Source organism: Acanthaster planci, linkage group LG15 (assembly GCF_054643075.1).
Source record: "Acanthaster planci isolate LZ-2023a linkage group LG15, COTS_SCS, whole genome shotgun sequence".
In the NCBI taxonomy this organism is placed as follows: domain Eukaryota; kingdom Metazoa; phylum Echinodermata; class Asteroidea; order Valvatida; family Acanthasteridae; genus Acanthaster; species Acanthaster planci.
In genome coordinates, this window is record NC_141791.1 from 3,398,307 (window position 1) to 3,421,141 (window position 22,835).

A 22,835-nucleotide genomic window follows, 5' to 3' on the forward strand; every position below is an offset into this window, starting at 1 on the left:
TTTCCCGGTAGTTTTTGCCAGAACCACACAGCAGACAGTCCGTGTCAAAACACTCGTGCGAGGGCGCCCTACATACAATAACCACAAAATCGACGACCTGGGCCAGCTGAACACGTGCAGGCCTTGCGCCTAGTATATCACTGATAAAACAAGTGCTCCCCTAGGTACGGGCCTATGGTGATAGTAGAGATAAGCAGTTCGCATGTGGTGTCACTCCGGGGTGCTCAGGCCTGGTTAATTATGTACTATACAGCCAGAGTCGCTGTTTAATGATTTAAAAGAAGTGTCGCTAGCGGTATACTATCGCAAAGCGCAGAGACTAGATCCGAAGTATTGTTGGAATCAGCGAACGTTCAACTCAATTGGTTCAACTTACTCAAGCGGCAGCACCACCCATGCCATGGCATCGACTACACTCTTCAACTTCAGTGTGTCTTCTCAGGTGTTCCTTAACCCAGGTAGGCTTAGTATACTACCGTACGCTTGGTGTGATCATGGAGGGAGTAGCCGTACCTCCATGATCCCCTGAACTGCGGGGTGTGACGTCCGCCCCGCTCCCACGGCCACTGGGAGGACCTTCGTGGGAGCGGGGCCGACGTCGGATCCCACAGTTCTGGGGCCCAGTGGGGGCAGTCGAATGTCAGTCGTCAGCCTGGGGAAAGAGTCTTTTCCTTCCTCCATGCATACCATGATTACCTGATTACGGACAATATTAAACATGACTAATTCTCCCATATGATATTATGAGGTTATGACACTGACGTGACGTCAGAAAGTGAAACACATACGCCCTATGTCCCATCCTCCCAAAAACTGAGCTGAGAAAATTCAAAAGCATTTACTTAAAAAACACTTTTTCAGACAAATCCCACGTGCACAGGGCATCAAGTGTGCTTTGCACAGAACTCTTTCTGTTGTTTGATGGAATTAATTAAGTCATTAATTTTTCACTGTCTCCATTGCCTGGAAGGTCAGACCTCTGTCATACTGTTGCACCCCAGTGTTAGCATGGTTAGTCCCAACTATAGGCTAGCATATAAGCCTTATTGCAAATACTGCATGAGAGATTTTGCACATTGTAGACACAATGCCTTTTTACCATAGTGCAAAATCACCCGTGCAGTATTTGCAATAATGCTTATGTACAGTATAGTTAGGGCCAGCCCAACTATAGTGGTATTATGTAGTTGGGGCCTTGACCCCAGAATGCTTCCTGAGTGAAACAGCGACAGTGTGCTAAGTTGTCTTCAGAGCCAGTGCTCGAGAACTACATCTTTTTGTGTGTGTGAACTGCCATGGAGTGAATTTCACCCATCAACGTACATGTACTCTGAGTCCCTGAGCGGATTTTTTTTTCCGTTTCTGAATGTCATGGATCAGGGGATCCATTCCCTGATTGATTTTCTTTAACTCTGAAAGTGCATTATCCTGCTCAGTTTACACTGTGTAGACTTGTTTTGTTGGACTTTTGGTTCCTGAACATTTCTGCCTGTACAGTGCTTAGAAAGCCAGTCTTTCAGTTCAAGGACAAAGTGAACACCACTCTGTGGTATTTGTATGTCAATGGGTGACACAGGTACCCTGTACAACTGAAGGCCATATTGTGAAAACCAGTCTTTTATGCTTCCTCAGTTGACTCCAAAAAGACGAGGGTTCCAGTGAGAACTTTGTACCATGGAACCAGTAAATCAACTCGGAACTCCTCGACATTTTGCATGGATGCAACCTCAGAGCAGCGTGGATGCTTTTTAAATGAAATCTGGGCCTAAATTTAGTTTTTGTGTAGTGTGATTGTCTCGTCTGTCTAGTGCCGGATTGTCTTTTGTGTGTTGTAATTAATCAATAGTAACTATACATTGCTTTAAGGGGCCACAAATCATAAGCTTTGCTTTTAAATTTTTAATGGGTATCTCCTTGGCTTTTCCACGGTATTTATGTAGTGTTTGAAAATTGAGATTGTATGTGTGCCAAACCGTGGAAATAAATTAACAATGAACAACCCAGTGTTGTGCCCAAAACCATAATAAATACAATGCATCCTTTGAAATGAACTGCACATTGCTGCCGCACGGCCTCAATCCTTCAAATAGGCATGGAGGATTACAGGTCAGTGGTAATATCTCTGTTAGGCCAAACAAAAAATTAGTTGTGTTTCCCATTACAATGTACACTGAAACATAAATTAGGGTAGTTGGTCGGGTAAAATATTTATTTTTTACTCAGAATTTTTATAGCCCAAAAAATTCAGGTCGGATGATGGTCTGTATTTCGGGGGGGGGAGAAGGGGGATATTTGTAACAGGTACTACATGTAAGTCAGTGTCAGATTAACACTGTACATGTGCACTTCAGTATTACATATTACACTGTGATTGAGCAGTAAAGCAGCTTGTCGTTGAAATACAAACACACAAGAGCCATCCATCTTATGAAAAAACACAAATTACAACAATACAATGTGCAGGACGATGTACACAAAATTAGGCACCTTAAGTTTTTATATTTTATTGATTTGTCGAATAATAGGGTACAGGTTCCGCATGATTTTCTAGGTCGGGTAAGGTAACCGGAAACACAGCTATTTTTTTTTTGTTTGGCCATACCTGTCTGATTTGGAGACTGCCATAAATCGTCACACCTTTTGGTATGGTTTTATTTTCAGTTGACTGGAAGACCGTGCAGCAAGGGATGAGGGACATCTTCTTGGACTCTGGGTTCGATGGCTGCCCCCACACTGTGTCCTTTGGGGCCAATAACGGCAGCTTGATATTGTACTCCGGTCCCGATGGGCGGTGGGTATTACCAAACTCAGGGTTGAGTCAAGTGAGCGTCCTTGTTGCGCGCATACCAATATCATGACTCATTATCTTTACAACCCCCCCCCAAAATAAATTAAGCAGAAAAGAAAGAGCAGAGGTCTCTTTTTTTCTACGTAATTTTTTTTTTAATTTACCCGATCTTGCACGATCCTACAGAATTTCATGAAATTAAAATTGCATGTAATTGGTTAGGATTATGTAAACAATTGTATTGAGCATAGGCTTGAGTCTGTCGCACACCGCTTTGGGCTGTTTTTCATGATTCTCCCAGTCATGTTTTCCTTGTCATTATGGGAATTTCCAGGAGGAAATACGCAGTAAAGTCTCATTTTAGTTCACAGTGACCGGTCAGATGTGATGAAAACGGATCATTTGATGCCATTAGAATGAACAGCAGTTGTGAAACACAACAGGACCACTTGTCAAGTGTAGCAATTTATCAAGGCCGTTTCAAGGCGCCTTTTTTTATAGATAAATTTTCAGTGCATATCTGAATGAACAAGTTGGGAAGAGTGTTCAGTGAAATTGTGAACTAGTGAAATGCAGTAAACAGATGGGCATGTACCCAAAACACAGGCTTATTATCCAGTGGGTTTTCAGGTGTTGGCTTGCTTTTTGTAATATGCAAATGAGCAGGATAATCTTTTGTATCACAAAATTCAGACAGTTTTGAACATGACATTGATGAAATCGACCAGCACAGAAATTCACAAATTCACAGTTGAGTGAATTAAATGTGTTTGTTTGATAGTGTTTGCATTGAGTGTGTGTATTTTTTTTTTTCTGACTGCCGCAGGTCGGCGGTTGTGCAGAGCTACGCGGAGGGCCTGATCACAGTCAACATGCAGGAACCTTCCAAGCAGGAACATTTGCTGACGGCGGAACAGCTGTGCACGCTGGAGAAGAGGTTGGCCACGCTGCTTGGTTGCGAAAAGTCCAAAAGGTCAGCGTTTGGTAGGTTGGTGCCGGGCACCTGGTTACCCGCCTGTCGATAACAAAACCCCGGTTCTGTTTTTTCGGGCCGGGTACCCGTAAAAAAGAAAGGAAAAAAGCAATATATAAAATGTGTGTGAGCTCCAATAAAGAAGGTCAGATTTTTACAGGAAAATCACTGTGCCACTGAAAAATGTGAGCCCACGGTCATTTCTGCAGTTCAGAGATCAACGGAGCCACTTTTGTTGCAAACTAAAGGCGACAATGTGGTTTGATAAAAAGGTTAGAACAATGCGCTGCCTCCTGTGTAGGAAAAAAAACCCTGTTCCGTGCACATGGTCCTCCAGGATTGTGTGCAATGCCATTTGTTAAGTGTTCTTTATATTTCAAGGGTACCCAGATGCCTGATAATGACATAAAACCGATATCCGGTTCCAAAAATACCTATAAGTGCACATTCGTAGTGTTTTTGCGCGTTCAAATGCTGGTTGTTAGATGCATCATTCAGGTTTCCACTGCCATTTGCCATGGTCACCACATGGTAGGTATTTATCGTTGGCGAGATAATTTTTCATCGTGTTAATTAAGTTCAGAGATCAACGGAGCCAACTTTTGTTGCAAACTAAAGGCAACAATGTGGTTTGATAAAAGGTTAGATTAATAATTAATCGTGTGCTGGAAGGCGGCACCACGAATAGAAGTGAATTTGAGGTCAAAAACTAAGTTGATGATTTCAAACCTTTGACAACTGGGCTCCATCCTTCATAAACAATCAACATTGTGATTTGGATGGGAAACTGGATGTGTTTGTTGCAACTGTTCAGCTGGCCAGCCGGGGCATTTGGGGATGCTTCTCAGCTTGCCTGAGGCGATTTCAACTGTCATTTGGCCAACAGACCACCGCTAAATCGAACACTGCACCAGTGAATACCACTCCAATAATACAGCCAAAACTGAGAGTTAGTTAGCTGACAGTTAGCTTAAACACAAAGGTGAATTCGGAGGTTTGTAGGAAGAAAAGTGCATGGCAGATACCCTTTGAGAATGTGTCCGTACATGTACATGAAATTGTGAGACCAATGTGGTGAAGGCATGTCCTGGGATGAATCTTGAGAATCTGAATTTGTCAATGCACATCTTGTAATTATGAAAAATATTATTTGTTATTTAAAACATCTTACAGATAAAATTTTGGAGCTAATGATCACCTGTTTTTAGGATCAGAACTAACCACTTGCCGCCGGGGTTTCCAGTACCGGACACGTATGCTTTATATGCGTGGCCGGGGTCTTTGAAATCGGAGAAAGGGAACAGGGCCTTGTAACAAAAGGCCGTACTCGGACCAATAGACTAGGCTGCTGGGTATTACCGATATTTTTTCACTCTCCACAGTGGAGATAATCCAGCCTCGTTTGAAACAGTATACCATGGTTTGGAACATTTAGTGCGAGTGGGATTACCAGTGGAGACAAAAGCACTCCACCACCGTAGCGATGAGCCACACAGTACCACTGCACGTTAATCTGGCCCCTATTGAAAAGAGGTCAGCAGCACACTGTGCCATGTTCGTGAACAAAAGAAAGTTACATAACACCACACAATCTGGGCTCTTTTTACAAGGCTGCAGGCCTGGCTGAAATACTCGGGCGTCAATAGATTTTGTCTGTCAGAGTAGAGTTGCAACCAGACAGTAATTTGTGTGGGTGTAAACGTCCATGAATTGAAATGATGAATTTTGAAGAATTTTGAAAACTGAAAATCGTGAAAATGTCCCGATTACGTGCACTGCATTTTTCAAACCACCCGGCAGCAAGTGGTTAAGGTCTTTGGATTGGCCTGCATTCGCAGTAATTTTGTCCATTTTCTCCATTTTTTCTCTATGTCCAGGTTTCCAAGAATCCAGCGAAGTATCAGTCCCTGCGACCCTTACATACCGACGGTCGACAACCGCCTCGTGGAGTACGACTTTGACCGGATTGTGTTTGAGGAAGATTCCAAGTACCAGAACATCAAGATTCAACACTCGCCGCAGTATGGCAACATGCTGATTTTGGACAACGACCCAAGTAAGCGAGGCCCGTCTGCTCTGACCAGGAGCACGCCCTCACTGGCAAGGAACAGACCGGCCGGTGGGGAAATTTTCAGCTTTGTGTATACCCCGCACAGGGAAGATCAACAGACAAAATGCGACACAAATGATTAGCGTGTCCCATGAAAGATGGAAACACATGTATACCTGTGCGTGCTTGGTTTGACTTTCCACCAAAGGGGCATCTCCCTATTGTTAAAGCAAGCCGTCTCTTGCTGGTGGTCAAAACGGATGGTTCCAGTGCAAACAGTAGTCCCCATGAATGCTGATTGTATGAAAGACACAAGCCGCAGACTGTCAGTGAAGGGACGTCTCTGAATGTTGTCTAACAATAAAGCAAAGACAGAATTTAGTATCTGGACCTTTGAGGTTTTTTAAGGAAAAAAATGGAGCTTTTTTGGCAGTCGCAACTTTTTTAAAGCCAACCTTAGACACGTACTTTGTGTCACTCATACTGAGCTGCTTGAACATTGACACTCTTGTTTGGTGACAGATACTAAATGGATCAGTGGTGTTCCATTGGGTAGGACCTTGTAGGCAGCCCTTCACTTTGTTGAGGGGACAATTTCTCTTTTGTTGGGCAAAGTAGGACCGAGTCACGGGGACATTTCTCCTTCCCCACACTGTTTTTCGGTCCCCAAGAGATCGATGTAATGACAAGTGTTGACCCCACAACTTCAGAACAAGTTGGGTGTGCCGGCATATTTATTTCAATGGTCCTGGCTCCTCTGACTAAGATATTAAGAAGTGCTTGTTTTCTGTTGATTTCTGTTGTCTGGGCCCAATTTCATGGCGCTGCTTACCACAGAATTCTGCACTTCCGATCTCCATTCTGCGCTAACCACGCAAGCAGAAAAGTTCTGCGCTAACCCTTGAAGCACAGAATCCTTAGTTTCAAGATGTACACATGCCCACAAGCCAAAGTTCCTCGCTAACCTGTGAAATACGTTCACCGTAAGCGCAGAATTTTCTGCTACGGTAAGTGCCGATTTTTTGTTTGCGATAAGCAGCGCCATGAAATTGGGCCCTGCTCTGTTGCGTCTCTTGACAAGACTCTCCCCAGTGCTTCTATTCTCTAAAACTTTTTTTCCCCTGTCAGATTTGGCAGAGAGTGACATCGCCTACACCAAGGCCATCACGGGTAACGGTCGACAGGACTACAGGGGCAAGGAGATTCTGGTCCTCGGGGGAGGGGACGGTGGGATTCTTCACGTCCTGCGACAGGAAGACCCAGCCATGATCGTCATGATAGAGATATCCTTTGGAAACTTCGCGGCCCCTAATCAGTTTGTGCTCGAGGCTGTGTAACTAACGATCTCTGCTGGGCTTGCCGAGAGGTTGACGAAGCCGTCAATCTTTGCCAAGTCTCCGGCACTGAACATGTTGTACAGCAAGTCTGCAAAGACGGTCCTAGTGTTAAATTTGAACCTGGCTGCTGTCGTAGCACGTCTCTGTAAGGTCGGACCTTGGAGTGTCTTAAAACTTGAAGTTACCATAAGGATTTAGTTTTAAAAGTTGACTAATTGTCCTTTTTTCAAAAATCATGTTTTGGGGCCAAAGAAAGTCACGGTAGAAAGTGGTTTGTTGAGCAGGCAAGTGGGCTGTGCCAGGCACATCATTCCCTGGCATGTTGTGCTCATCTGTCAAAAAGAACTCGTTTTCCTTGACTTTCTTGCCACATTGACGAGGTCGTCATCAATGCAGCTACAAAACACTTGCGAGGAATTTGCTTTGATTCCATGGACGAGCTGGAAGGCTCCAATTACAAAGTAAGCTGCTCACGTTCTAGACATTCCAGCTAAAACCGTAAAAGCGTCACTTTAAAAGATCATAATTAGTTGGAGCCCAGCATGCCCAATCTAAGAGCACACCCCTTTAAAGTTATTGTTTGCCCCACCCTATTACACAGGTAATCGTCGAAGATTGCGTTCCCGTCCTGAAACAGTACGCCACAGAAGGCAAGCAGTTTGACTATGTCATCAATGACCTTACGGCAATTCCCATCACAACTGAACCACAGGGTAGGTCAAAGGTCAAATCAGTCTGGCTAGTAGTGCGAGTTTCGTCCAGTCAGAATAGAATCTGGCTGTGTCCAAATCTGCTGGCTGTGGATTGGAGCAGTACATGCTTCTATGAGAAAATGGATTCAGCCATTTACCAGTGGCTTCTATAGGCACATGTTATTCTCAGCCGTAGCCATGTCATCAGGACACGGTCTGTCATTGGCTTGCCATGGGAGACATAAGTGTTGCATTATCTCCAAAGTTGTAGTCAGTCCGTGAAACGTGCTGTCTCCCGTACAGGTGATCAGTGGGACTTCCTGAGGCTGATTCTAGACCTGTCCATGAAGGTCCTGAAACCGACTGGCAGATATTTCACGCAGGTGAGGCGCCCTCTGTTGTTCAGTGCTACCCCTTTGACAGGTCAATTGTTATTCTCCAGAAAGAGCGTCTGTCTTATCACCTGGCGGATGCTCTTATTTGATTAGTTTTGGACATCCACATGTCGTGTTTTAAAAATAGACAACTGGTACCCATGTTTTGCTTGCACCATTCTGCTAACCAGTATCTTGCTTATCAACTTGGTCACCCACATGCAGTCCGTCAAGTTCCACGACTAACTGCGGAGTCACTGGGACACCTGCTATTCACACCTTTTGGGGGGGGTAACTGTGGCAAACTTAAGGAGTGGCAGATGATATCCTTTCCATGCATTACCTTGTCGTGATCAAGTTTTCCTTCACATTTGGCGTCTGTTCCAGTGTGCCAAACAGATAAACGTCTCGGATCACGCTTTTTGTAAATTTCACTCGATGACCACATGCCCTGTGGTGTGACTACATGGGGCATGGGGGATGCATTGCCCGCCCCCAGCTGAAGTCCTTGCCCCCGTTTGGAAAGTTGGACATGCACATAACCTGTGCACAAGCCACAGTTCATTTTACTTTCAGTGCCCCTCAAAAAATTTTAAGCCCCCCCCCGAGTACCCCCTGAGAAATTTCGTCCTGATGATGCTACTAAGCATGCCCCACAATTGTTGAAAATCCGTGTCTTGCGATAGGACGGTCAATATTTCTTACGTGCGCACTCGTGGTACATGATTTGTGGGCCCATTTGAAAATTGCAGAATTATGACGGCGTCTAATCGCCATCCACTCTTTTTTGGACTTGCATATTCCACAGGGCAACGGAGCCAACATGCGGGATGCGTTGGCCATGTACGAACAGCAGCTGGGCAAGTTGAGTTTCAAAGTTGAATTCAGCAAGGAGACGGTCTGCGTCCCTTCCTACATGGAGATGTATCCTTAGCCATTTGCTCGTACAAATTTTGCTCGCTGGCTTTGTACTGTTCGTAGGAATTGTGCAGCTTTGAAGATCGACTGGGGTGTGCGGAGTTAGGCAAGATCGTGTGGAAACTACAGTTTGACCAACGGTCACTTGTCTAATACCTTTGGGCTTTTGCAGTACAGTGTCACTCCAAGGACACCAGTCAAACTGTTTCGTGAAATCATATTGTTAACTCACCATTTTGCACCTGTCGCTGTGTTCATTCAAGATCTTTGCCACCTGGCACAATTATTTGTATGTCAATCGACCAGTGGTTCCAAGGGCCTGGTTCAGATGGTCAACTCGATAGTCCAACTCTCCATGATTTGGGCTGACATTGGTTGAGATACAGTCGGTCAAAGTACAGCTGACAGTTAGTCGCCCAGTGTTGAAGCCCACCAACCTAACCTGGCCCAACCCTTCTCGAATACCTTCCCGTATTCCAGAAGGACATTGTGGCATATTTTGTTCACTTTTTTTTACATTTCCTTGACTGTCTGAAATCAATTCAGGTGGGTCTTCTATGAGGTCTGGAAGCAGCAAGGCCAGAACGGAAGCTGAACAGAATGCCACAGCAGGTGTAAATCCAAGTACAAGATATGTCCAATTTCCTTTTCACCGAAGATTTTCTAATCCATGCACTCATAGGGTTTGATCAGTAGGCCACAAATACCAAAGGTGACTGTGTGGTGTTGGTGCAAGGTATTGTTTGTTCATTTGTCCTTAAAGGGAGTGAACACTATTGGTTTTTTGTCGTAATTTCACAAGATTACACTGTATAATATTCACATTCACATTCCACCGACTTGTTTCATGTTTGAGTCAACTGTTTTGTGAAAAATTGAGAAAAGCAGTGTGGCATTTTCAACGCTTAAATCGAAGGTCTTGTAATTTATGTTGTGTGAAATCTATGGATTACAGGGCAGTCGTAGTAAGCGAATAACATCCTTGGGGTCAGATCGGGAAACAGGCATGACAGGTTCTCTTTCCCTTAAAAAAGGAGCAGTTTTTAACGGTTAGGAGTAATCACTGAATTTACCTTGGAGTAATGCACCTCTTTGGCAATGTAGCATTGCGGATTTATGAAAAACTTCAACCAGGAGCACTGTCAACTCGTGTCTGTGACACCAAAACGAGTTGGCCTATATGACAATGCACTTACGCGAGCAAATGTGCTTAATGACCGCACTTTCACGTCAGTTGACGCGTCAATGAAAGTCTAAAAACTCCATTCTTGATTTACTAATAATTAGAAGCAAAGAGGAAATTATGTCTGGAAACACGGGAGGTTTAACGTGTGGAAATCATACTTGCTGTTGACGGAAATCCCTTTCACCGTTCTGCTCGGAAACAGCCACCATATTTGGATCATACCATTATGCTCTAGGGGTGATTTTGAATTCACAAAGTTTTCACATTAAGAAAATCCTTTCCTTAAGTAAAATTTAAGTTTATACTGATCCAATTTATTTTATACTTAACACTTTACACTCAGGTTCCTATAATTTCAGTTTATAATGCTTTTGGTGAATTTCTGTCTGTCTATTTTAAGCTGTTTTTAGGTTTACCTGTTCATTAATGGAGACTCCCACAACATCTACAACCTCGACACACAAGAAAATTGGCGCCTGTTAAAGAATGTGATGTGCGAAGGAAAATGAACTCAGAATATGCTAGTCTGCCGACCATCGTACAAAATTTCTGTTTTCTCGAAAACTAAAGCATTCTGGGCAGAAAGATTTGGCAGATTGATTGAGGCTGTTGTGTACTTGTTTCACGTAAGATATTTTAGGATTATACACTTGTCCATTGTATTTTACCAATGGTGTACACTACCTTAACATGGATTAACTCCGTATAGCTTAGTTATTTAGTATTTTTTCCATGGCTGATGTAACATTATTTCTGTAAAATATTCTTCTGTAGAGATCGAAATTGGACACATTACAGTGCTTAGAAATCACCAGTTTTTCATCTGCTGGGCATAATGGTCACAAAAAGTTTTCGTCGGAATGTGCACAAGTGCATTACATAGCATACAGTGCATCTGCTACACGGCAGTACTAGAAGATTTCTGTTATTACATGTAGTTGCAGGAGTTGGTCAGTTTTACTTTTTAAATGGGATGTCTTAGGGGTTTTAGTTATTGAGTTTTTTTCCAGCATCTTGATTGGATTTTTTTTTGTTTCAATTCTCTTTGGGACTGGATGCATTGGTCTTGCATTGATCGCCTGTCATTTGTGGCATCGGGAACTGCATTTTCATAACATTGATGCTCTTCCAAAGGCAGTGACTTTTTTCTCTGTGATGTCAGATATGACATCACAGTCATATAATTAAGTTTTTATCTGTAATTATTCATAGGGTTCCCCAAAATATAATGTGTTCCTCATCATGCTGAGCCATGCTGTGAAATCCTTGTGCTTATCAAACCCAAGAAGTGTGATTCGACCGTAGGACACTTCTTTCATATGTATACGTAGGTACATTTCCTTCTTGATTTTTCAATGCTTCAGTGAGGGGGACGAGTAGTGCAGTGGCGCCGTTGTCGTGTTAAAAGTGTGCACTTGTACAAAAAAATTGAATTTTTCACAGCTTCTTTTTGGTGATTGGACTGAATTGTGAAAGACCTGAGAGTGGGGAAATCAAGTCCTAATATTCCTGATTTTCTGTGGATAAGGAGAGATTCCCCTACATGCGTACTTTTGTGTCTTAAGTTGCTGGTGAAGAGACCGGCAGGACGGTGCAGGGGCCTAATTTTACCTAGTATTTGCTGATTTTCCAAGGAAGGTTCATTCAGTTGGGATGTTAATGCTGAAAGCCAGCTGTAATGATTCAGAATTCATGCACATCGCTGATCGATGGCTCCCATATCGTCATTGCAAGTGTTGTTGCCTCAAAACCAATTTGTTAACAGTGCCAAACAAGCCTTTACGTTACCTCTGTATTCGGCACTGTAAGATGGGCACCGGTGGCTTCATTGAGCTATGTTAATTGATTATGGACATTGGGTGTCCAGACTCTTTATGATAGCCCATCACAACAAAGTGCACCAGACTGTCAAACTTGCTACACTACAGGCAAGCAGAGTCTGGCAAGGCTAGGGTTAAGTTTAAACAGCCATTGTAGGCTTTTTTCCAATATGCCAATATGAACCGTGCCTGAATTCAAGTCTACATTCCTCTGAATCAGTGATGCATAAAGACTGACAAACAAATGAACACGCCTGGGTGTCTCAAAGCTTCGTTGTCTCAGCAAATTTAATGCTACAACTGTACAAAATCAAACAGGCACAGAAACACATTTTGCATAGTAGAGAGCACAGTGAAGCAACACATAACATATTTTATCTATGGACAAACTTCTTGTAGCCTTGTGCAAATTCCAGTCACAAGTTAGTCTTGGTTCAAGACGAGAGTGATCAATAGTGGATCACATCCGAGGCAGTCGGGTGCTCCCTGTGAGAGCAAGCCGAGAAGCAGCCCCACACCACAGCAGAACTGTCTCTTTATCATGGCTGCATTCAGTCCATTAATGATCAAATGCATCTCGATCCAAGACTAGTCGCATATAACATGTACATTTGTGCGTACACATACATGTACTTTTTCAGCAATATCAGGAATTTGTCCGAGTCTGAGGCAGCACGGTTGTACACGTTTACCAGGCGCCATTCTTACAGTCCCAATGGATACTTGGAAATGAACAGGTGGCTAAATTTTTTCCCCACTTGTCAACCATTTTGTATGTAAACTGACCCTACGTATTCAGCAACCTTTAACCCCTTCACGCCAGGATTCTTTTGACCGTCACTGCTGGGCTGTGGTATGTCCAGTATGCAAAGCTCTGTCCAGCAGCAGGCCCCATTGAACCAGCAGCTGCATGGTGAATAGACTGTATGTGTGGTAGGCACTAATGCTCACACAAAGCCACAGCTGTGGACGGCTATGAAGGGGTTAATCTTCATCGCAAAGCGTCAACTGTGGAATTTGCTCTGTGACAGTAATTTTGGTTGTCTTCTTACCCTGAGCGATAAACAGAACTTGAAGCCTCATAACAAAGGATATATGCTCGTTGAGCCGCGGTCAATAACAATACATGATAGTCAAGTCAAACCATAAAGCACCCACAAGTCGAGTCCTTTGTCCGTTCTCCGGTCACAGTGGAGGAACCGTTTGTCACAGTTCGCCTGAATGGCTCGTGACGTGACGGAATGACAGGCAAAGACTTGATCGACACATGAGTACATGAACCCAGAGTTAAAAGAGTTTAAAATGCCAAACACAAAAGCAGTAATAGGAACAAACCATAAATGAATAAATACACTGATGTGTATGTACAACCTACATGTTAGAAAAATAAATTTTCACGAAATTCCACACACAGTTGAGTCAGTGTGTTTTTGCTGCCAGCTTATTCACAGCCATCACAGCAGTCATCGCTTTGATTTTTTTTTTTTCGGGCATCAAGGCATCCACATTGACAAATCGCGCTGTATTCACACATGAAGCAAAGGCTTACCATAAGGGCTCATTTACACAGACGAGGAGTGACGGAATGCCACGAAATGCTAGCATCTCGTGCAATGATTTCCTCTGGGACTGCTTCCAAAGAGAGAGAGCACGCTGCCTGGATAAGTGACAAACTGCCAAGCTCAGAAGCTTGGGCGATTTGATAAAGATACCGTGCCAAGACTTGCGCACGTTCTGGCCAATCAGCAGTATGACGCCCCTGACTGGCTTGGAGACTTGGAACAAGTGTGGGCGTGCCTTTGACCTCCATCATGCCTCGAATTCTGCTCTTAAGGCGAATCGTTAACATAGGATTTGCCCACCGAATGCATTTCCGCCTTGCGCGTGTAAATGGGCCCTTGAATTTAACCCAAGCCCCCCCCGTCATGCATGCCGGCAACCTTCCTGAATCTCTTCAAAATCCTCCACCCTGCCAAAAACTTTTAAACTTTAAAAAGGAGCACCAAGAATCATGTGCACGTGTGTAAAGTAACTGGTTAGGATGCCCTATCGTCAATCCTACAAAATCTTCCAAAACATCTTCAGCAGATGTTGGAGGATGTAGGAAAGGAAGCATTCTCAGTGGGTGCAATACTGAAGTGAGAGTAGCAATGGGTTTGCAACAGAATACTGTCTTTTCTTTGTTCTTGCTTGGTAACAATAACTAAAACATGAATACAATCTAGCAGATATTCAATATTAAGCCACTCAATTAAAAATGTATTAACTTTCAAATGTCAACTCTAATATATGTCACTGTCGGGCAACTAGTACACGCACTGGGCGCAATCGCAACGCACTCTCGGTCCATCTTGTATGAAATTCCCGACTTTACTTCCTTTTCCAAACAGTCTTCCAAAACTACAAATTAAAAAGAAAAGTCACTTGGCAGAATTAACAGCAGATTAATGCAATAAGATCAACAGATCACACAAGATGATCCGATCATGCAGATCGACTAATTGCTGTCAAGATATGCGCACCTTCCTTGAATAGTTAGTCGCGTCAAAAGTTACTACTTGGCTACTACTTAGATGTATGGACGCAGGTCTACTTAAATCTTGTCTGTTAAATTTCCTGGTTTTTGTGTACACGTGTGACAAGACATGTTTCGATAATGTAGGAAATTGTGAAGGCACTGCTCTGCTATTCCCTGAAACACTCAGCTCAGCTTCATGCCAAAAAATGTGGATGAACCTTATTCTTACGCCATTCACAAAAGACTTCCAACTTAAGGGAGTATAAATGTGGGATGTATGAAATATTCCAATGGGGTGATTGGGAACCAGCCCATCAGCTTCACTCGTTTGTGCAGCTCGGGATGTGGGAATGGCCACCAAGTCATCCAGATATTTTCACAATGACATCAGTGACGAAACAGAGTCCTGACTACGTCCTATCGAGAAAGCAACACCGTCAAGAATTTGTTGCATGTTCCATGTTCATAGGCATCGGAAATGCGTATGATGCACTTCTGGACAGTCTTTTCAATCACCACACCATGTTCTTGTACTCTGCCTCGTACACATCCGGTATCAATCCAAACTTGGAATTCACCATCCGGACGCTGTTGCGGCCGAAGAGCATTTTCTCGTAGGCGATCATCTGCTTCCAGAAGCCCGGATTGGGGCGGATGAGCGGCCGCCGGGCCTTGACAAAAGCGTGGGCCTGGCGGAGCGTCATGCGGCTGTACTTCATGAGGTAGGCGATGCAGAGAGTGGCCGAGCGGCTGCGGCCGGCGAAGCAGTGCACCAGGACCCGGCCACCCTTGCGCTTGACGTCGTGGATGAGGTCGGCCACTCGGTCGAAGAAGTTGTACAGCCCAGCCGTGGGCACGTCGTCTATGGGGATGCGGGTCGCGGCTATTTCCTTTGGGTAGTTGGGCATGGGACACTGCGCGTGGAGGGTCACGTTGACCACGTGCGTGACCCCCCGCACGTGCAGGTGCGTTGGGCTGCTGGCCGCATGAGCGCTGCTGAGTAGAAGATAATCCGTCAGCTGCGAGATGGTGTGAAACGCTGACTGTGAGTATGCCATTCCTGGACGGTCCCCCTACACCACCAAAGAATTTGTATCCGTGCTTAAACGCTCGGTGAAACTGGTCACCAATGACTCATCCTGGAAATAAGAAACGGAGTTGCTTGTTGCGATTAACCTTTCATACAAACACATAATTATGAGGATACGTCATGTATTGAACATTTCCATACTTAACCTGTCTGTAACGTACATTGCAAGTGCTGTCCAAAAGTTAGCTTCTACATGTTACAATGACCTGAATAACTGCAGGGTTATAATACCTTAACTTCAGACTACATGTAAATTACACTGCATCCCTGAGAGATGAGCCTTAGGGTCATGCTATTTAGTGTCAATAAAGTATCAGAAAGTTATTCAAGCACATTCCTGAAATTTTTTTTAAAATTTACAATATTAAGTAGGCTCGTACATTCTATTCAATGTATCATATCTATCAGAAATGATATTTGAGTGCTGACATTTGAGCGACTAAGTCAGTTCTGCTCGTGCAGCCTGACCGACCGCCATCTTGTTTTCGTATGGACGGCAGAGTAAAGAAAGATGGCGGCCTCCTTACATAAGCGAAAAATTGTTGTTTTTCTATGAGAATCTGGAAGCAAATTCGATCTTTCTCTTACATGGTAGCAGGTCTTAGAGTCTCTAAAATATACTACTCAAAAATAGTTAAGGACCACTTTTTCGGGTTATACTATATCTGTCATTGAAAACGAGTGTTTTCTCCTTGTTTTATTCTTCCTTGCCTCGACATGCTCAAGTCATGATTTAGTACATGTTGAGTAACGTTAGTTCACAAACTGATAATCGTGACAGCTCAGTATTAGGCTATGAGAATAATAGTTGTGGATTTGCATCCACTGCCTGCCCGCATGTCCCCACGCCAATGCCGCTAAAAAAAATCATTATTTACAAAAATTTCATTATTTGCAAGAAAAAGACACAAAATCACGAAACAGCTGTACAAAACACCATATTCATGCATTTCATCCATACTTAGATCAGTTTAGATGGCTTTCATATGTCAAGATGTCTGCTTGAGCTATGGCTGACCCATGTACGTACATGCATTGTCCGTGAGTTTGGCTTGCATGTTTATGTAAGTTTTACTACCAAATTGGTCTTAGTAATACTATTACTAATAGTAGGCATACGACTGCAGACTGCAGGTCTAGTCTACAGGTTGATCTCTACTTGACGACACCCATAAACTGATGAAGGGCCTACATACATGTAGGTCATCCCTTTGAAAGACTTTTGGTTATAGTTTGGCAATGCTTTACTTGAAAAGTGTCTGTACTTGTGGTTGAAATAAAATAATGAAAAATGCCTAGGATGTTTTTGAAATTGTGACGTAAAAATACACCCTGACAACTTCTCATGCCCGGCATGACTCACGGCCTTATCCTTTTGCTTTGTTTACATGTGCAACAATGATAAAGAAGCGGTCACCTTTAAACGTCCGTCGTGTTCATCGATAGCAGCAAAACTTAACGACGTCGAAACTGAGGAGAAAAGGAAGGAAACTGAGTAATTACTGCGAAGGAAACCAAAACACAAATCAGTGAGAAATCTGCTTGAATTAGGACGCCCTCTTGTGTTGGGATGTTTCTAGCAGTCTGACACCCAGCAACTTGCCACTGTGCATTGATGGTTTTTGGCCGCTGCATCTGACTATTTGCGTGTCACGCCGCTGTTCGCGATTGCGTGAGGCCGGTAGTCGGGATTTCATCATGTGTTGGCTCTCCGGTTATTGTCGAGTATTCCCGTAAATGATGGGTGTACGGATTTAAATAAACTATAAGACAATGGACTACATATCCAAGCATCATTTGAAGGAATTTTATTCAAGGGCTGTGGACACTTCCTGCAATAAACATGGCCTTTTATGACGGAGCGGTGCTCCGGTGCGTTCACGCTGTGCTCCGTCTGTGGACTCTCCTGCGGACGTGGTTTTATCTGTGGGGATGGAAACTCTTACTCGCGAAAGCGAAGGGTCAGAAGCCGACGATAGCACGGTGTAAAGAAGACCGAAGACACCTGTCGAAGCTGCCATGCCATCTTGGCCTCCTCCTGGGGGAGGAGAAGATTTCCTACGGGGATGTCTGCAGCATTTTGGTGTGGAGTATGGCCTTGGGGATTTCCTACTGCAGCGTTTATGATTGGCAAGGTGTGCGCACTGGGCGTGGGGGGGGGAGCAGATGTGGGGTAGGCCTAAGGGAGAAATGGGAAAGGCATGAACTTTAAAAAGAAAAGGGGGGGGGGTTCAAATCAGTTTTAAAATGCTAAATTGAATTTTTGGTAGTTAACTTGGGCATGTTAGGACTCTTGTAGTAATGTTTTAAGTTGCCTCACCAGTGAAACAAGTTCATTCAGCTCCAGAAAATCAAGTGAGAAAAACTTCTCGAGGCTTGAAACTTTGCATGACTTGACAGTATTTGGGAATCTTGATGGCCAGATGTGAAACTCTCTTCCATTTGACATACAGTTAGCGAGATGTTTAACGAAAACTAGACTGAAGTTTTATTTCACCTCAACTCTTGGCTGATCTGTTTGCAGGAACCTTGAAGAAGAATGCAGTACTTGTAAAAAGTCATCTGGACAGATTACAGGAAGAAGTGTTTGGAAAGGAAAAATCAAAGTACACATTTCAGCTTCACCAGAGCAGCAGTAAAAAGCACAGCAGTAATGGTTAGTACAGAGGAAAAAACAAACTGATTGGAAAAAAACAGTCACCTGTATTCTTCTGTTCTCCATCATGCGAGCTTCCACGTTATTCTGATAAATCAGCGCGTAGGTCAAGTTTGCACACAGACTTCCCATTGGGATTCAGGAACTGAATTCTGGGACCACTTTACAAAAACGGGCTTTACAACAAGCACAATTATGCTTATCGTGCCAACAGTTTTTGGAGTGGATCACAGGAAGCTAGCAAACGCAGTCGCTATCAGCAAATGTCGCATTAACGTTTATTTCTGTTGGTAAAGCCAAGTATTTTTCCCAAAGCATCGGTCTCATTGTAAATGGTAACAAGCTTGGAGAAACATGTCGAGAGAGGAATCACGAAACTGAGGAAATGTGCCGGTTTTTAAGATGGTTGGGAAACCCCGGCTGAAAATCAGTGGGTAACCGGTGGAATCATGTCGGGACTTGAAGCTCGGAACTCTCACTATCTCAGCTGGAATTCGAATCTGGGTTAAAGATGGAAGATTAGGAAAGTACAACTTTTCCAAAACGGCCCTTCTGAGGAGTTCTACACTTTGGGCGTCAGTTGTTTTGTAATCAGTTACCATATCCTCTCATAATTTTGGCACAGAATATCCATGAAGTAATCTTCACTCTTCCAATTTTTTTTTTTTTAATGCGCAGAAGGAGCCCAGGTGCACATTTTGCTGTTGTCGCCCTCAGATGGTAGACTTGACCTAGTCCGGACAGCGGGAGACTACTGCCACGCCGTTGCCAATCGCATACTCAAACCAACGGATATCAGCCCAGACTTGGTCAACTCCATGTTGCATTGTAAGCGCTTTCACAATGGATATTCACATAGGGATATTCGACAACCGTCCAAAAACTTATCAAGTTAAAGGAGAAATTCTCACCAGTGGATCTGTCTGGTAATGGCAACATCTACAAGTCTTTGTCCTTTGGGAAAGATGTTAACTTTCTGTCCATCATTAGTAAAAATTTGTGTTCGTGAAGATTTAGGTCAGAAATGCTGGTAGAGTTCTGTACTCAGTACTTAGTCTGTTACTAGTGCTGAATTGAATTGCAATATGGCTCTGAGCCTGCCTATTTGTTTCTCTTTTGCATGTCAACTTTTTACAACAATTTTTTTCAGATATCAAAATGTCCAACAATTTTCCCCTGCCGTAAATCTTAAGTCATGAATCCTTACATCTTGTAGTGATTGCCTCCACAGGGCGTTGGATTCTGCCAGATATTTTTTGTTTTTCAAATATTGATTATTTTTGGGTCGTATTTGGTTTATCGCAGCCACTAAAGGTTTTCCCGACCCCGACATGCTGGTGAGGTTTGGGCAGACAGAGAGCCTTCTTGGTTACCTTCCTTGGCAGACACGTCTCACTGAGATCTTGTAAGTTACTGAATGGCCGAGTTTGAGAAGCTTGGTGGCGACAAACATGTCAGTCCTTTATACCAGTTCTGAGCATGCATTCTAAGCACCCGCTGTTTCTGCTGCCACTAGTCTGCCATTGCATCCTTATCGGGAGGGTGTCAAAAACCTGGGAAGTTTTGTTGAACCACTTGCCTCCGGGGTTTCCGGAACCAAGCACCATGCGTTTGTATGCATTGCCAGGGTAACCGAAATCGGACAAAAGAGCTAAACCTTGTAACAAAAGACCGTACTCGGAACAGAAGACCAAGCTGCTGGGATTTGCCATCATTTTTCAGTTGGCATTAGCAGAGGTAATCTGTCATTGTTTGAAACAGTATACCACAGTTTGTGGCATTTAAAGCCAGCAGATTATCAGCGGGGACAAAAGCACTCCAGTGATGAGTTAATCCAGCTGCCTTTGAAAAGATGCCACTGGCATTCAGCAACACACTAGGCTAATTTCAGGAACAAAGGAAATTATGCAACACTGCATAATCTGGGCTCTCTTTACAAGGCGGCAGGCCTGGCTGAAATACTCGGGTGTCAGTGGAAGCTGTCCGTCAGATTAGAGTAGCCACCTGACAGTCATTCGTGTGGGTGTAAATGTCTAGTAAATGAAGTTATGAATTTTTAAAGAATTTTGAAAACGGAAAATCTAGAAAATCCCCCGCACATGCAAATTCCACCCAACAGGAAGTGGTTAATGATCCCTCGCATGGCCTTTCTGAGGGGCGGAGCAAAATTGAATTGCCTTTTTTGTCACATCGCAAACAAAAAGAAACAACTTTTTTCCCTGAGTGGGCGGGGGTCATTGGTCTTGTTTGCCCCTCCAGGATCCACCATTACCCCTGTCTAACAATTCAAGAAGTGGACGAGTAGCAGGATTGGATGTTAATGTTGAGGATGCAGTCCGACACCAAAGGCCACCTTCTAGTTTCTAGACTGAATTCCGGAATATCTTTTTGATTTTTTTTTTGCCCAAATCCAACAGGTTCATGTACTTGTCTATGTAGTTGTACATGCAGGTTACTGTACCAAACCTGATAAACTCCAACAGAATGAGGCCATTGGAGTTCGAGCGATATGGTATGGATGGGTCTATGCAGTATAGGATGACTTGCACTGAACAGTACCAAACCTGACAAAATCAAGCATAGTCCAACAATTGGTACAGCAAGCCAAACACTGCACACAATGAACCCTGTGTGTCCCAACTCACACAGAATCCAACACCATCTCCCTTGGTCTTTCATCCCAAGTTTCACAAAATTCAACAAGTTCCTCGGGTACGGCACCAAACCTGCCAAAACCTCACAAAACCTGCTGTTGGAGTACGGCAGGTCTTGGGGTAGTTAGGGTTAAAGATCAGCTGTGAAAACATCAGGTGAGCACGACAAAATTCATGCATTCAAGAAAAAGGGCCGAACCAAAGTGATGACTAAGGTCACCTCTCTCTCAGCATTCTCCGTTATCTTGCATTATGATATTGAGATGGTCTCTCCATTTCCCAACTTGCTTTCAGATCCATGCCAACTCACTGGGGTGTAGGCTACGAGTCATTCCTAGACGTCCTTCATCAGTATGCAGGGACACAGCAAAGATTGGGGAAGTAAAGGAAAAACGTTATTTTTACGTGCTTTTTATTTCAATGCAGCGTGCATAAATGTGCGTGGATTTGTATGAAGTAGGAGAAATTTGTTTTGTACTTTAATTTGAGGTTATGTTTAGGTGCGCAGCCATTCATTAAAAATAGCAAGCCCGTCTACATGAACAGCGGCGATCCCATTTCATCTAGCTATTGAGATGATCTGATTTACGGTATTGCAAAGAAATGCCCGAGAGTTTATGCCATGCCAAAAATCACGTGACTAGAGCTGGAAATAGCCCCAGCGCCTATGGGAAATGGTCGACAGCTGCGATTAGTGCAACTAAATTTCATCAGAATGTGCACAAACTAAGGCATGCAGTGTGTCGTACATGTACTCCTCTCTCTTTGCCGCCATTGGGTAATAAATAGTCCTGTCTGTGTGGGAATAGTACTTTGACGCTCATCCACTACAACATTCATTCAGCAAGCTTCGCGTAGCTGGCTTAACTTCCATCTGACGGAACAGTTCCAATCTCGTCCAACCTACTGGACTTCAGAGGCCATTATTAGAACAGAGTCACTTTGCGGAGCAGTCACAAACATTAAGCTGTGATATTAGCTTTTTTGACATTGCACCTTGGACTGGCAACCCTTATTGGCAAAAAATTTTAAGGAGATGGGATGTATTTGTACGTGTAGTATTGATTCCAAAGCGTATGTACATTTTACATTGTAGCATGATTCGGAACTCTCTCTTAGGTTTAAGGTGCATGGCTCCAGAAAAAAGGTGTAGCAGTTCAGGGACATTTTGGGACGAAATTGTACACTTTTTTCTCCTCAGTAGATGAATGTTACTTGTTACCTTTCGACGGTACTATTGCATCACCATTGGTGCTCCAATCTGTGCAAATGAGGCACAAGTCGCCAGAGCCACTTAGGTGTAAGAGGGCCCGTGGAAATCAACAACTTCTGGCACAACTTCTTATGAGTGCTACATCAAAACAGGGCTCAGCTTGCTCTCTCTAAAGCAAACTGGAGCAAGGTGACGGAAAGGAACGGCCTCATGTCTCATTTTCACGGACCGAGTCCCATTTTGTGGATGCAAGGCAGTTCAAAAGGATTTGGTTGAACACCATATTTGGCAAGCGTACAGTCTCGAGTAAAAACTACACCAGTCTTGAATGGTCTGCATCATGGATATTCAAAATGTGTTTCTTTCTGGCAGATTGATATCTGCCCCCTCTACCTTTGTGGGAAAGTGTGCAAATTGTGGCAAAAATATGGCCTGATCATAAGGGTACCAAAATGACATGTAAAGATGCAAGTAATGACTACATGATTCTCATTGTCAAATATCATGATAATCAGAAGTTGATAATGTAACGGAATAAATTATTCAAAACCAAGCTATTGGAAAAA

At 43.6% G+C, this 22,835-nt stretch overlaps 3 protein-coding genes across 3 annotated transcripts; 2 read left to right on the top strand and 1 right to left on the bottom strand.

The window, feature by feature from the left end:
• Positions 1–68: 68 nt before the first annotated feature.
• Positions 69–12,387, top strand: LOC110984481 (spermine synthase-like). The gene is made up of 10 exons (XM_022244710.2): positions 69–458; positions 2,662–2,791; positions 3,615–3,761; positions 5,639–5,817; positions 6,940–7,094; positions 7,520–7,609; positions 7,750–7,861; positions 8,144–8,223; positions 9,023–9,138; positions 9,679–12,387. Exons 1-10 carry the CDS (start codon positions 401–403, stop codon positions 9,725–9,727), a joined length of 1,116 nt encoding a protein of 371 aa, XP_022100402.2. The 5' UTR covers positions 69–400; the 3' UTR covers positions 9,728–12,387.
• Positions 12,312–17,331, bottom strand: LOC110984494 (dual specificity protein phosphatase 14-like). Its single transcript, XM_022244739.2, has 2 exons — positions 17,164–17,331; positions 12,312–15,795 (listed from the first exon to the last, which is right to left on the bottom strand). Exon 2 carries the CDS (start codon positions 15,712–15,714, stop codon positions 15,169–15,171), a length of 546 nt encoding a protein of 181 aa, XP_022100431.1. The 5' UTR covers positions 15,715–15,795; positions 17,164–17,331; the 3' UTR covers positions 12,312–15,168.
• Positions 17,332–17,386: 55 nt separating this feature from the next.
• Positions 17,387–22,835, top strand: LOC110984493 (dehydrodolichyl diphosphate synthase complex subunit Nus1-like). Its single transcript, XM_087146438.1, has 5 exons — positions 17,387–17,881; positions 18,271–18,402; positions 19,081–19,230; positions 19,708–19,807; positions 21,351–22,835. The coding sequence occupies exons 1-5, from the start codon at positions 17,590–17,592 to the stop codon at positions 21,439–21,441; spliced, it is 765 nt and encodes a 254-aa protein (XP_087002564.1). The 5' UTR covers positions 17,387–17,589; the 3' UTR covers positions 21,442–22,835.

Excerpts from the sequence above, each read along its gene's own strand:
- LOC110984481 (XM_022244710.2), top strand. The coding sequence starts at position 401 with ATGGCATCGACTACACTCTTCAACTTCAGTGTGTCTTCTCAGGTGTTC. Across the intron at positions 5,818-6,939 it reads GATTTTGGACAACGACCCAA|ATTTGGCAGAGAGTGACATC; the intron begins GTAAGCGAGGCC and ends TTCCCCTGTCAG. Across the intron at positions 7,610-7,749 it reads TGGAAGGCTCCAATTACAAA|GTAATCGTCGAAGATTGCGT; the intron begins GTAAGCTGCTCA and ends CCTATTACACAG.
- LOC110984494 (XM_022244739.2), bottom strand. The coding sequence starts at position 15,714 with ATGGCATACTCACAGTCAGCGTTTCACACCATCTCGCAGCTGACGGAT.
- LOC110984493 (XM_087146438.1), top strand. The coding sequence starts at position 17,590 with ATGGCCTTTTATGACGGAGCGGTGCTCCGGTGCGTTCACGCTGTGCTC. Across the intron at positions 17,882-18,270 it reads CAGCGTTTATGATTGGCAAG|GAACCTTGAAGAAGAATGCA; the intron begins GTGTGCGCACTG and ends ATCTGTTTGCAG. Across the intron at positions 19,231-19,707 it reads GGTCAACTCCATGTTGCATT|CCACTAAAGGTTTTCCCGAC; the intron begins GTAAGCGCTTTC and ends GGTTTATCGCAG.